Source organism: Gymnoscopelus braueri (genome assembly GCF_963280865.1).
Source record: "Gymnoscopelus braueri genome assembly, chromosome: 9".
In the NCBI taxonomy this organism is placed as follows: Eukaryota; Metazoa; Chordata; class Actinopteri; order Myctophiformes; family Myctophidae; genus Gymnoscopelus; species Gymnoscopelus braueri.
The window spans coordinates 25,564,399-25,576,862 of record NC_137610.1 but is presented as its reverse complement, the minus strand read 5'-3'; the positions used below and the strand labels follow the sequence as shown (position 1 = coordinate 25,576,862).

The 12,464-nt window shown below is 42.7% G+C and overlaps 1 protein-coding gene across 2 annotated transcripts in view; it reads right to left on the bottom strand.

Annotated features, from left to right (window-relative positions):
* The window catches only part of abcc8 (ATP-binding cassette, sub-family C (CFTR/MRP), member 8), a gene marked incomplete at its 5' end in the record, with an annotated part of 85,777 nt that overhangs the window by 15,924 nt on the left and 57,389 nt on the right, over positions 1-12,464 (bottom strand). Inside the window, 8 exons of one of the 2 annotated variants that reach the window (XM_080437048.1) lie at positions 972-1,199; positions 1,817-1,983; positions 4,346-4,636; positions 8,624-8,734; positions 9,256-9,381; positions 9,801-9,938; positions 11,164-11,244; positions 11,624-11,708. In XM_080437048.1, the coding sequence (XP_080293174.1) occupies positions 972-1,199; positions 1,817-1,983; positions 4,346-4,636; positions 8,624-8,734; positions 9,256-9,381; positions 9,801-9,938; positions 11,164-11,244; positions 11,624-11,708 (1,227 nt within the window). The remainder of the gene's footprint in view (positions 1-971; positions 1,200-1,816; positions 1,984-4,345; positions 4,637-8,623; positions 8,735-9,255; positions 9,382-9,800; positions 9,939-11,163; positions 11,245-11,623; positions 11,709-12,464) is intronic. The other variant, XM_080437049.1, reaches the window with a different exon arrangement.

Here is a 12,464-nt window from a genome sequence, read left to right as displayed (position 1 = left end):
TAGACGATTAGTAAAAAAAAGGGGAAAAAAGCGGAGGGGGGATATTTTCTAATAACTTTAACTTTTTTCTTTATAACTTTTAATCCCTTTAAATTTCCCCATACGACAAATACCTAACATCAATTATTTCATTAAAATCGATTTAAAAAAAAATATATCTTTCACTTTAAAACAGTTCTGAGTCATTTTAACATCTGCTCTGGCATTTCTGTGTGCACCTCAGACAGTCAGACTGTTTTTAAGTTGCTTGATTCAATATTTAGATATTCATTTGATCAGACTTCCCCCTTCCTATATAAACCCATTATAACTTCAAATTCCATTGTTTTCACTGAAAACACATGTCCCTGGTTCTGGTGACTGCTATTGTGCTAATGCACGAGGGGACTGCGTTTTTCTTTCTTTTTTTAAAATTATTATCATTATTATTTCAATTAATTATAAAACAACACAATATCACTGACAATGTCAGCCACCAGAACCAAGGACGTGTCTTTTCAGTGAATCTAACATGGCTAAAATGGAGTTTGAAGTTACAAAGGATTTATATAGGAAGGGGGTGTGTATGATAAAATGAATATTATCAAATATCGAAATATTGAATCAAGCAACTTAAAAACTGTCTGGGGTGTCCACAAAAGCCAGAGTAGACGTTAAAATACCCCCAGAACTGTTTTAAAGTGACATTACCCCTTTAACTGTTGCACCTCTACATCTATCCATCCATCCATCCATCCATCATGGTGTCAGACTAATCTCTCAGTCTCAGCACCACTGCCGTAACCATGTAGTGTTGTTGTTAGTAGGAATGAACACAGAAGCACCCGGGAGGAAGTGGACAAAGAAAGGGGAGGAGCCACACCGAGTTCCTGTTTCTACATAAAAAAGGAGGTGGTGCCCCGGCTGCCCCCACAGGCAAAAACAAAGTGTTTTATTTACCGAATGGGTTCCCAGATTGGTGTCAGACTGACCTGGAGGCGAGGCGGAAGTACTTCTGAATGAAGTAGCATGCGACGGCCAGGGGCAGCAGGGCGATGAGGAAGACGGGGGTGACGTAGCAGATGACCCCCAGGGCGGACACACACAGCAGGGTGGAGCGCATCAGACACTCCAGCGTGGCCGGGATGTGCTGGTCGATGGTGTTGGTGTCTGTGGAGAACCGGTTGAGGATGCTGCCCAGAGGAGTGGTCTCAAACAGCCTGCAGGGACCGCCGCAAATACAGCACAGAGATCAGCCATTTCATTACCAAAGATACAGAACAGTGCGTTGTAATGTCAAGAATTTGGAAATTGCACTTTCATGGTCAAAGCCAACGTTAAATATTTTCTCTGGACAGTTAATTCTTTTTTAGGTCTCATTGCATGTTTTTTTGTCTAGGATAAAATATATGAAGCAACATTTTTAATGATTATGAGTGAGTGAGTGAGTGAGTGAGTGAGTGAGTGAGTGAGTGAGTGAGTGAGTGAGTGAGTGAGTGAGTGAGTGAGTGAGTGAGTGAGGGAGTGTGTGTGTGTGTGTGTGTTTGTGAGTGTGAGTGTGAGTGTGAGTGTGAGTGTGAGTGTGTGTGTGTGTGTGTGTGTGTGTGTGTGTGTGTGTGTGTGTGTGTGTGTGTGTGTGTGTGTGTGTGTGTGTGTGTGTGTGTGTTGGTCATCATCTGAGGCAGATGGCTTTCTGGGTAATGGGGTGAGTAAAAAGTGTTTACTGTGTTTTATCCCAATCCTTCTGATGATAGTTTTTTTAACAGGTGTTCATATATCTATTTGTAACACAGTACAAGTGTGACCAATGGGTCCCTTTTGTCACATTTGTACGTACCTCATGGGTGCCAGTATGATCTTGTTGAGCAGTTTGTGGTGCAGCTGCTTGGCCACATTGAGGCCCGTCCACTCCACAGCCACGGAGGTGGCCAGACACAGAATGATGCCCAGACAACACAGCACACTGAACACTGAGAGGTAGAACGAATGGTTGAAATCACACACCTGTGAAGGAAACAAAGGTGTTTTACGCTGTAGGGCCAGCACTGTGTGTGTGTGTGTGTGTGTGTGTGTGTGTGTGTGTGTGTGTGTGTGTGTGTGTGTGTGTGTGTGTGTGTGTGTGTGTGTGTGTGTGTGTGTGTGTGTGTGTGTGTGTGTGTGTGTGTGTGTGTGTGTGTGTGTGTGTGTGTCTGGTTGGTTAAGAGGTTGGTCTCAGACTTAACCAACCAGAAAGTGTAATTCAAGTAATTTTCCAATTGTGGCCCCCTGCCTAATCTAGTTGTGTACACTGTCAGCATCAAGCGAACAGTGAGGGTTTCACTGTGTACCATCTCTGTTAAGTGGTGGTTGTGTGCCGAGGGTTGTGTTTTTGATAGAGCGACAGAGCTTTGAGTGGACTCACATGCTGTGTGTCTACAATGGAGGTGATTAGATATGCTGGACAAAGAGACACTGGCAACAAGTAACACTTTATCTAGAGAGGTACAGTGTGTGTGTGTGTGTGTGTGTGTGTGTGTGTGTGTGTGTGTGTGTGTGTGTGTGTGTGTGTGTGTGTGTGTGTGTGTGTGTGTGTGTGTGTGTGTGTGTGTGTGTGTGTGTGTGTGTGTGTGTGTGTGTGTGTGTGTGTGTGAGAGAGAGAGAGAAAAAGAAGGAGAAAGTGGTGTAAAATATATATAATTATGGTGTACACATTAGACGTCACTAGAGAATTCAGTGTCCTCAACCCTAGTTGGCCTATAGCCTCCATATGACTATACTTTGTGACCAAATTTAGTTCAGAGCACGCATGCACATGCACGCATACCACCAAAGACGACTATTAATAATACGACAGCTTTACTCACGCTGCAACCTGATAGCCTGCCAACAGCTGCTGTGGCCCTAATGTGTGAACGAACCGACCCTTGTGGTGCTTAGATACCACGTCTGTACTGTATCTGCATGTTTGTGCACGTGTGTAAAAGAAAATCCTGTGTATGTGTATTTTTCTTTTTTTAGATAGCATGGTGTTTAGACAGACTTAGACAGATGCTAGGTTTAATGTTTACCTATCCTGGTTACTTTATAGCAAAGTTCTCAAAGTGGGGTCCGGGGACCCCCAGGGGTCCTTGGGGGGGTTCCAGGGGGTCCCCAGCTAAATGTGTTAAAACAGCATCACAATCATTTTAACCACTCTATCCTTGCTTTTTTGAAAAATGTGGAAATTGTTTGAAATGTTTTAAATAATTTTGAGGCTACAGTGCATAACTGTAATCCCGGGTTTCCAGAAGGTGGCATACTGTACCCGGTTCAGTTTCTCATAGCTTTATGTGATCAATCAAACGAAGCCATGGGAAAATGAAACGGAACAGGAAACGGGTAATGCCTAAATTGTAAAATGGAAAGTGCTCTCATGAAGATGAGCTAAAGACTAATATATAATACTATTGTTATACATGGAGTATAATTGATAATGGGTTGCTACTAGACCTGCTTGACACATCAGTGCAAAAATAAATAAACACACCCACGGTTTGTGGGACTTACTTCTAAAATCTACAGTAATTTTAATGTCAGCAATACGCCTCTCAGGAAGCATTAGCTTTTTATTGTTGTTTAACAGTATTTTATAGCATAGTGAACCACATGTGCTGTAGGCACTTTCCCTTCACACCCATTCACAAGATTCCAGACTCCACAGAAATAGCTTTTCCATTTTTGACACACATTATGCACATCCCTGCATCTCTGCAGAGACACTGCAGATGAAGCATGAAGAGACATCTAATGCAGGTGCTCAGGGGCATCTCAGTGCCCCATCTGGACGTTAGTGAAGCAGCTTCTGGGTCAACTCTTCTACATAAAGACTTAAAAGAACCATTAAAGAAGCCCATCACTCTGAAATGGACATTCCTAACATCACTTTGGGCATGCATTATAACAGATGTGAGGAACAGATGCCTTCAAAGGGTACATCTTGCTACAACTCACAACAGCAGCTGCAATGTTAACGACATACAGCATCTGAACAAAACCACATGGTGTCTTTATACAGTACATACGTTATATTATGTCTTTTATATTCCTGCTAAGTGACTGTGATATAAGTGGGGAAATATATTTTGAGTGTTCAAATACATATTTTTTTAATTTACTTTTATTGCAGTATGGGTTTGCTGGATGATGGGTTGAGTTAACCACTTAAACCCCAGCATTCATATTGTGCAGCGCGTCGACGTGTTGTGAGCTTGTCGATCGGCTATTTTCAGCGAAAGCTTTCGCCATAATAACAGAAAACAGAAAAGATAATAGTATAGAGCCCTGAGGGACTCCTCCGGTCAACCATATAGGGTTTAAGTGGTAAAAAGAAAAAATCCCACTAACCCACCTGACCGACAGTACAGTTCCGCGCCGTGGCGTTGGTCATCTTGGCAGTGATGACATGTGACGTCCAGTAGGCCAGCCAGTAGTCGATGGCCACCATGAGGGAATGTTTGAAGAGCTGCGACAGGAGGAGCGCGGTGAGCACCAGGACGCCGGCGGAGGACAGGTAGGTGCCGCAGGACGACCAGGGGATGGTGGCGCGCTGCCGCATGGCCTGTGACATCCAATCGTCGTCGTCGCTCTCCGTCACTGACTCCTCTGGGAAGAGGAACAGCGGCAGATTTAACGAAAGGTACTGCTGCAGACTTTGGTTTAGCTTTTTGGATAAATATGGGATTTCGTTGTGAGATGGTAAAATGGAGCTGTCAGGGGGTGCAATGACATGGTAGAGTACATCGGTCGAGTGAGTCGGTTTCACCTGCTTCATCAAGCAGGTTCTAGTCATCTTTGACGTACTATATTGTTGCCATCGGGCAGAAACCTCTTATCTCCATATTCTAACTTTTTGTGTTTTTTTCGTAAATGAATGCCCTACTTGATCATACTACAGCCACACAAAAGCATCAAAAGTAGCAGATCTAGAAGCTCGAAGCGCTGCGCAAAGCGGCACGTTTTGAGCTTGTAGATCTGCTATTTTTTCATTTGAATCCTGAAAAGTAACAGTTTTGGACATACTGTATGAGGTTTCCACCCGACAGAGACGATATAATGCCTCAGTTCTATGGTAGGAACATTAAACACTAAGGACCATACCAGCATTTCGGAGATGTTTGCTCATTTAATACATTGCTCATCTATTTTATATATCGTTGCTGTCCGGCAGACCATTTTGACGCTTTTGCATTTTTTTCCATTAATCAGGGCCATTGAACACCCTTTACATCTGTGTGTTGGTAAAAAAAAAAATACTGAACCAATGAAAAGCATTAAAAAGCGCTTCTGACAAAACCAGCTAACTCCATTGGATCCTCAAATTTTCTGCTAAACCAGCGAAGTCCACCGGAGTTAGCTGACTCCAGGCTCCACCCCCTTTTGACCTCCAACCTCATTGTGAGCTTGGAGGTCCATTCAGCTGTTCTTATCAATGATGAACAAAACCTCCTAACTCCACTTTTTTTTCCATTTTCTGAAAAACATTTTGGAGTTAGCTGGTTCCTGCCGGACAGCAGAGATATTACACCCTGACTGATTTCACATGCATACGTTGGCCATAGATATGTTCTATCAGCAAAAAACTACCTGAGTCTGAGTGAGTCATATTTGGTTAAAGATGCTTGCCATTGGATGAACATACTGAGTGTTTCTTCATGCATGTATAATGTTTTGTGAGGAGTTGGTGATCCCCAGTGGTGGACAAAGTACTCAACCCCAGTACTTGAGTAGTATACTGTAGATACTCCTGGTCACATATTACGCAACTAGTAAATAGTAAATGGTGCATTTATATAGCGCTTTTATCCAAAGCGCTGTATATAGATTGTGCATTACATTCACCCATTCACACACACATTCATACACAGATGGTGGAGGAAACCATACAAGGCACCAACCTGCTCATCGGGAGCAATTAGGGGTTCAGCGTCTTGCTCAAGGACACTTCGACACTAACTCTGGGGGAGCCCGCTCTACCCGGCTACTCTACCCCTGAGCCACTGCCGCCCCACTAGCCCCCCACTAGCACCCCACTAGCCCCCCACTTGCACCCCACTAGCCCCAACTACAAGTGAAAGTTGCTTCAAAAGTAGGCAACAATTTACAAAATATCAATTTAATATCAATGCATTGCTGTATTAAAATGTTGACATTTCTTTTGACAGAAATATCAATAATGCTAAAAAGAGCAGACCTACAAGCTCACAGCATTTTGTGAGCTTGTAGATCTGCTATTTTCACTATATTTGACTTAAGTGGTTAATTCAAAATGTACTTTTTCCCGTCAGAAGTACAACATTTGTCTTAAAAACTACAAATACTCAAGTAAAGTACAGAATCTAGATGCTCAAAAATGTAATACTCAAGTAAATGTACTTCGTTACTGTCCACCATTGTACGTTTGTGATGAGTTGGTGATCCCCCAAAAAAGCCATCTAAATTTTTTATATCAAACCATGGGTGTCCAAAACACAATCATCCAGAGGAATATTAGTCTCAACCAGGGGTTTCATACTCGCTGCAGGGAGATGCTGAAGCAAGTTAAAAAGCTTTGTAGACATGTTAATCTTAAATAACAAAGATAACCCTGCTGAGCACTGGTAATTCACTCCCAGCATGGGAGTGAATTAAGTCTATGATTGGCATGCAGTCTGATAAAATGTCTCATTTCCCTTGCCATTAAGACTGACTGAACTTGCTAAAGCCTGATTTATACTTCCGAAAATAGCAGATCTACAAGCTCATAGATCTGCTATTTTCACTACTTTTGCGCGACACTCTTGTATGATGAGGTAGGGCATTCATTTCCAAAAAAAAAAAACGGTCCAAAGGGAAGCACGCACAGTCGCACATCCCAATAAAAATGTACACTGTTGAAGGAAGGGAAGTCCGCACACTGTGTCATAGCTCCCAGTAGAAAATGTATTAAACTTGACAACCTTTCAACCAACATCAGACCCGATGAAGACCCGCTTGGGTTGAACCGTTGTCAAGCTTAATAGATTTTCTACTGGGAGCTAAGACACAGTGTGCTGACTTCCCTTCCTTCGACATACTGCAGGACAGCACATCATGCAGCAATCTTCAGAACATGTCACTGCATGTGGGTGTCTGGGGGAGGGGGGGGGTGAAGACAGGAGGAAATGGGACAGTGGTGACTTGCATGTCTATAATGAATACTATTCATGCTAGTGATGACTTAAAGGAACACACCGGCGGTCTGGCTTGTTTATCCCATTGACTGATGGATCACTATAGTTTTTTTAATTAATTAATTTATGCTGGCCATTTTCCAGAGCAAACCATTATATTATTATTATTTTTCAGATCAACTTCCTCAAAAATCAATCAAACTTTGGAGTGCTTTGGAAAAGTAATGTCAAGTATACAGCGAGTCGTCAGACCACCTGAATGGTTCCAAACTTTTACATGCCAAGGAACCTCAAATAGCTACAGCCTCTGGCTGCAGCCACCCCTTTTGTGAAATGGCTTCTTCTTTTTTTTTAAAGAGAGTATTGCCAACTGTATTGCTACAGTATTTTAGCTACAGTACTTACAAAAAAGAATAATAATGATACTTCTTTTGAAAATGTTTTAAATTTTGGGTTAGGGTTAAATTACATACCCAAGATAGGAACACCAGGTTGAAGGTGGTTAAACCGGCATAATAATCTTATGCATTGAATTGAAATTTGAATTGAAATGAATGTTTTTTTGTATGAAATATGCATATATAATCTATTTGCCTATCGTTTCCAATTGGCCCCGATTCTACGTGGAAATGGAGGGTGAAAATGAGGGCGTAATGATGAACTGAGACAGCAGCCTAACAACAGATGGAGAGGACTGGCATGTGATGCTAGCATATGGTGGGAGGAGCCCGCATGGCATAGCATGGTTGGTTGCAGCGGCACGATGCCACAGTAGTAAAACTAGCCAGCGTTAAAACCATGCATTCTGGGCCACACCTGCCAGATCCCATATGAACGCCGCAGAGGCTGCTGGAGCCATCTCACCTTTCCACCCAGGGTTGTCACCAGCACACCGGAGACAACACAGAACACAGATAAAGATATCGTTGCTGTCGGGCAGAAACCTTATCTCCATATTCAAACTTTTTGAGTTTAAAAAAAAATTAATGCCCTTCTTGATCATACTACAGCGTCACACAAAAGCATCAAAAGTAGCAGATCCACAAGCTCAAAACACGGCGCAAAGCGAAGCGTTTTGAGCTTGTCGATCTGCTGCTTTTGGTATTTTCGAATTGGAATCCTGAAAAGTAACTGTTTTGGACAAAAGGTTTTCACCCGACATAGACAATATGCAGACACCGCACCTTAGCACCTCTTCACAGCACACACTCACAGCAGAGAGACAGAGAGAAAGGTTCACACACTGGATTATTGGATTGTGTGCATTCTGCAAACACTCACAGCCATACCCACGTGTGCACGCACGCACGCACGCACGCACGCACGCACGCACGCACGCACGCACGCACGCACGCACGCACGCACGCACGCACGCACGCACGCACGCACGCACGCACGCACGCACGCACGCACGCACGCACGCACGCACGCACGCGCATTCCCTGACTTCAGCTGTAATAAGGGTGCTGTGTTGTGACTTGTGACCTCTCACCTTCCTCATCCTCCTCTGTCTTGAATGATTCTTTAGAGTACATGGCCCGACGGAGGTTCTTCCTCTCCAGGTCCGCCATGCTCTCTTCAACTTTCTCCTGCAACAAGAAACGCACAGTTTAAGAGTAATTCAGACAGCAGTGATTTTTCTCTGCAATTTTCAAATGCTTAAGTTTATGCTCCGTCAGACGACGGTGTCGAGCGCCAAATATAGCAGAGCTATACGAGCTCACAACGTGCCACAGATGCAGCGCTTTGTGAGCTTGTAGGTCGGTTATTTTCAGCACACATCAGCGTTGTGCGACTTGAAGTATGGATTTTGCTTAAAACTGTTTTGTCGCAAATCTTTGGTGTGAACTAGGCTTTACTGCAATACTCCAAACAATATTCTAACTGGTGTGTGTATCATCCCTGTGGGGAAGAAACCATGTATGTCCAAAACTGTTGAAACGGATAAAATATGGAGATATAAGGTTTCTGCCCGTCAGAAACAGTTTGCTGGTGCTCAATGCAAACAAGCCCAAACGAACAAACGAAAAGGAGCGGCCATTAATGGCTGTCATCGAAGTCATTAAAGGTTTGTGTTTGAGTTTAGATTTCCGGCCGTCTCTGTGGTCACCTTCTCGAACTCCTTGTCCTGTCGGTGCATGAGGGTCTTCCACTGTTCAAAGAGCTCGGGCTCAGAGTTCTGAATGTCCTTCAGGGTCCCTTCAGTCTGGATGGAACCGTCTTTCATGGCAATGATCTGAAAACACACAGAGAGAGAGGCACACATGTACAGTACACCATCTCACACGCAAACAAACACAACACAACCTCTTAAGAAGTGCATCCTCCTTTGTACAAAAGCAGACAAGCAGAAAATATCTCCGCAGGAGAATCTCTGACATAATATTATTACTGATTTCATGTTGATGACGTCAGTATGGAAAACCATATTTGGGTAAGGCTGATGAGCGGATAGATGCAGGATGGTGGATCTGAGACTATTAATTCACAAAATGCTAAATATATTCACAAAATGTATATAAATTCACCATTATGTGAAAAATATTACGTATCAGGGGGGGGTGAAAACAATTTCCCCCTTGCCTTCGTCATGGCTGGTGGATCTGAGATCCAATAGCGACATGGTTGTACAAGGATGTATGAATGAGCTCTTACCCAATCTGCATGTGGAAGGTACTGGAGCTTGTGTGTGACCAGCACAACTGTCCTCTTCTCCTCTCTCAGCATTTTGTTGATGCCATCCTGCATCAAATGGTCACTTAGGTGAATGTCCAAGGCAGAGAACGGATCGTCCTGAACAAGGCAGAGGGACAAAAATTAAGAGAAAGAAAACAAAGATTAACTTGGGTATTGGCTTTTTTCAGTATTACTTCAGCCTAATATCACCTTAAGAATAAATGAAGTATTAAAGCTCTTATGTGTCAGCAGGATTTGTCTTCGGTAGACTCGACTGCTGTAACAGTCTTTACAGGTCTCCCTAAAAAACAATCGATCTGACGGCTGCAGTTGATTCAGAACACTGCTGCTCAAGTCCTCTCTATAAGACCAAGAAGATGCATGACCTTTACACTGGCTCCCTGTCTGTCAGATAATTGATTTTCAAATACTATTGCTGATTTACTCCGCTGTTCATTAGTATCTTGCCACCGTTATAGCTTGTTGTGAGTCGTTGTGATCGTGGACGCATCGCTGACACAAAGTCAACATAAACACGGCACTGACAACGTATTAATATAGGCCTACAGGAAAGCAAAACCATTTCCATGATATCATGGTAAAGTTATAAATAATTCATAGAAGTATTTCAATAGCAGGCTATTATATGTTTTTATATTATTTTATATCTCAGAGTTCACTTTTTTTCTTTTTTGGGGAGATTCCTCTGCATACCACCAGATGGGGCCTCGCGTACCACACAGGTTGAGAACCACTGGTTTAGGGCCTAAATACATATCTGATCCGGTCTGAATCATATCTGATCATATCTAAATAAAGAATAAAGAATGATCTTGTGATACATCATGATCCATGAGGCCATCTGGGACAGGTCTGCTTTCTGAACCCAGAATCGGAACTAGATGTGGAGAAGCAGCATTCAGTTTTTATGCACCACATAATTGGAACAAACTCCCAGAAAACTGCAGATCTTCTACAACTCTCAGTTCTTTTAAATACCTTTCTGTTGGCTGCTGCCTTTTCCTGTTTGTATTTTTGTATTTATTCGTTTATTAATTTCATGTGCTGTACTTATTTTTTCATTTTAGCTTATTCTTGTAATTTTATTCAAATGTCCTTTAATAATGTGTTTCTTCTGCACTTTGTCTTAAGGCTCTTCATGTTTTGTGTAAAGCACTATGAATTGCCTTGTAGTTATTGAAATGCGCCATACAAATAAACTTGCCTTGCCTTTTGTGGCAGAGCATAGCGAGGTGACATACTGTAATACAGCAGGATTTCACACAGTGTCACACTGAGACTATACCATACGTATAAGAAATTAGTCTGCACAATAACCTACCAGAAAGACCACATTGGTCTGCTGGTACAAGGCCCTGGCCACACTGATGCGCTGTTTCTGTCCACCTGAGAGAATGATACCCTGGAGAGAGGAAGAGGAGAGAGGAAGGAAGGTGGTATGAATGTTCCTGACACATACTGTACTCACCCCTAAGGAACATAGGAAAGGAGACTACAGCCTATCGATTGCATAACACAGCCGCTAAGAGACGTACTGTTACTGTAACATGACCAGTGCACTGGCTGAACAAGGTCAGCCAGTATCTTGCCTGTATAGGCATTGTACTCTGCAAAGTCACAGTGTTACTCGTAGCTGAATGAGGCTTAGAGAGGACCACATGAATTCAAAGAGAAACCTCAAATATCTCAACAAAAAAAAACAAGGTTACTTACAATCCGTGCATGGTAAGGATGTCGCCGCGTAAACTAAACAAATGACAGGAGATACTGGTGGTACTAACCCGCTCTCCTATCTCTGTCTGGTCTCCTTGCGGAAGAATGTCGATGTCGGGTTGAAGGGAACAGGCATCGACGACAGCCATATACCTGGACGGTGAATACAAACAGTGCCAGAATACAGATCAGCTACTGTAGGTCAGGAAGTAGCAGACAGAAAGTAACTAAGCGCTTAGAAACTAGAAACGACAATGGCAGTTATGCACATTGGCTTACACTGTGCAGCGTCCAAATAGCTACAGTATCTATCTACTGAGCGAAGATGAGACTAATGTCCAGGGGGTGTTGGATATTTATAATTATACAGCATGATTCATAAAAATAAAAAAATCAATACACCGTGATGCTACACTGGAACAGAGACATGTACTGTGATGTAGTGCTTTGGAAATAAATCAAGCTCTATCTGCGGCTGTTATTTTGAACGATTGGGCCCCGGAGGTTCACATCCAGTGTGAACAGGCATACACTGAATAAATAAAGAGACTGATGTAGAGATAAAGGCACAACACATGGGGATGAGATCGAGAGGGGAAGGACAAGGGCAGCAGTCGTTAGACAAGATGAATTTTCTAACGATAATTTCTTCATGGCAGTACAGCAGTTATGAAACAGAATAGTTACAGAACGAAGATACAGCTAGGAGTAACAAAAATAATACTAATAATAATACTAAATATAATAATAAATGTTGGGGAAAAAGGTACCAGAAACCAGGTATACTAGAGAAATCTTGCTTGGCTCTCAGCACTTTGACTGCCTGGGAAGTAGCTTGGTGACCCAGCAATAAAACATCTGTGCAGCAACAGCATCCCATTAAATGTGTGTGTTATTGCCAGTCCATTA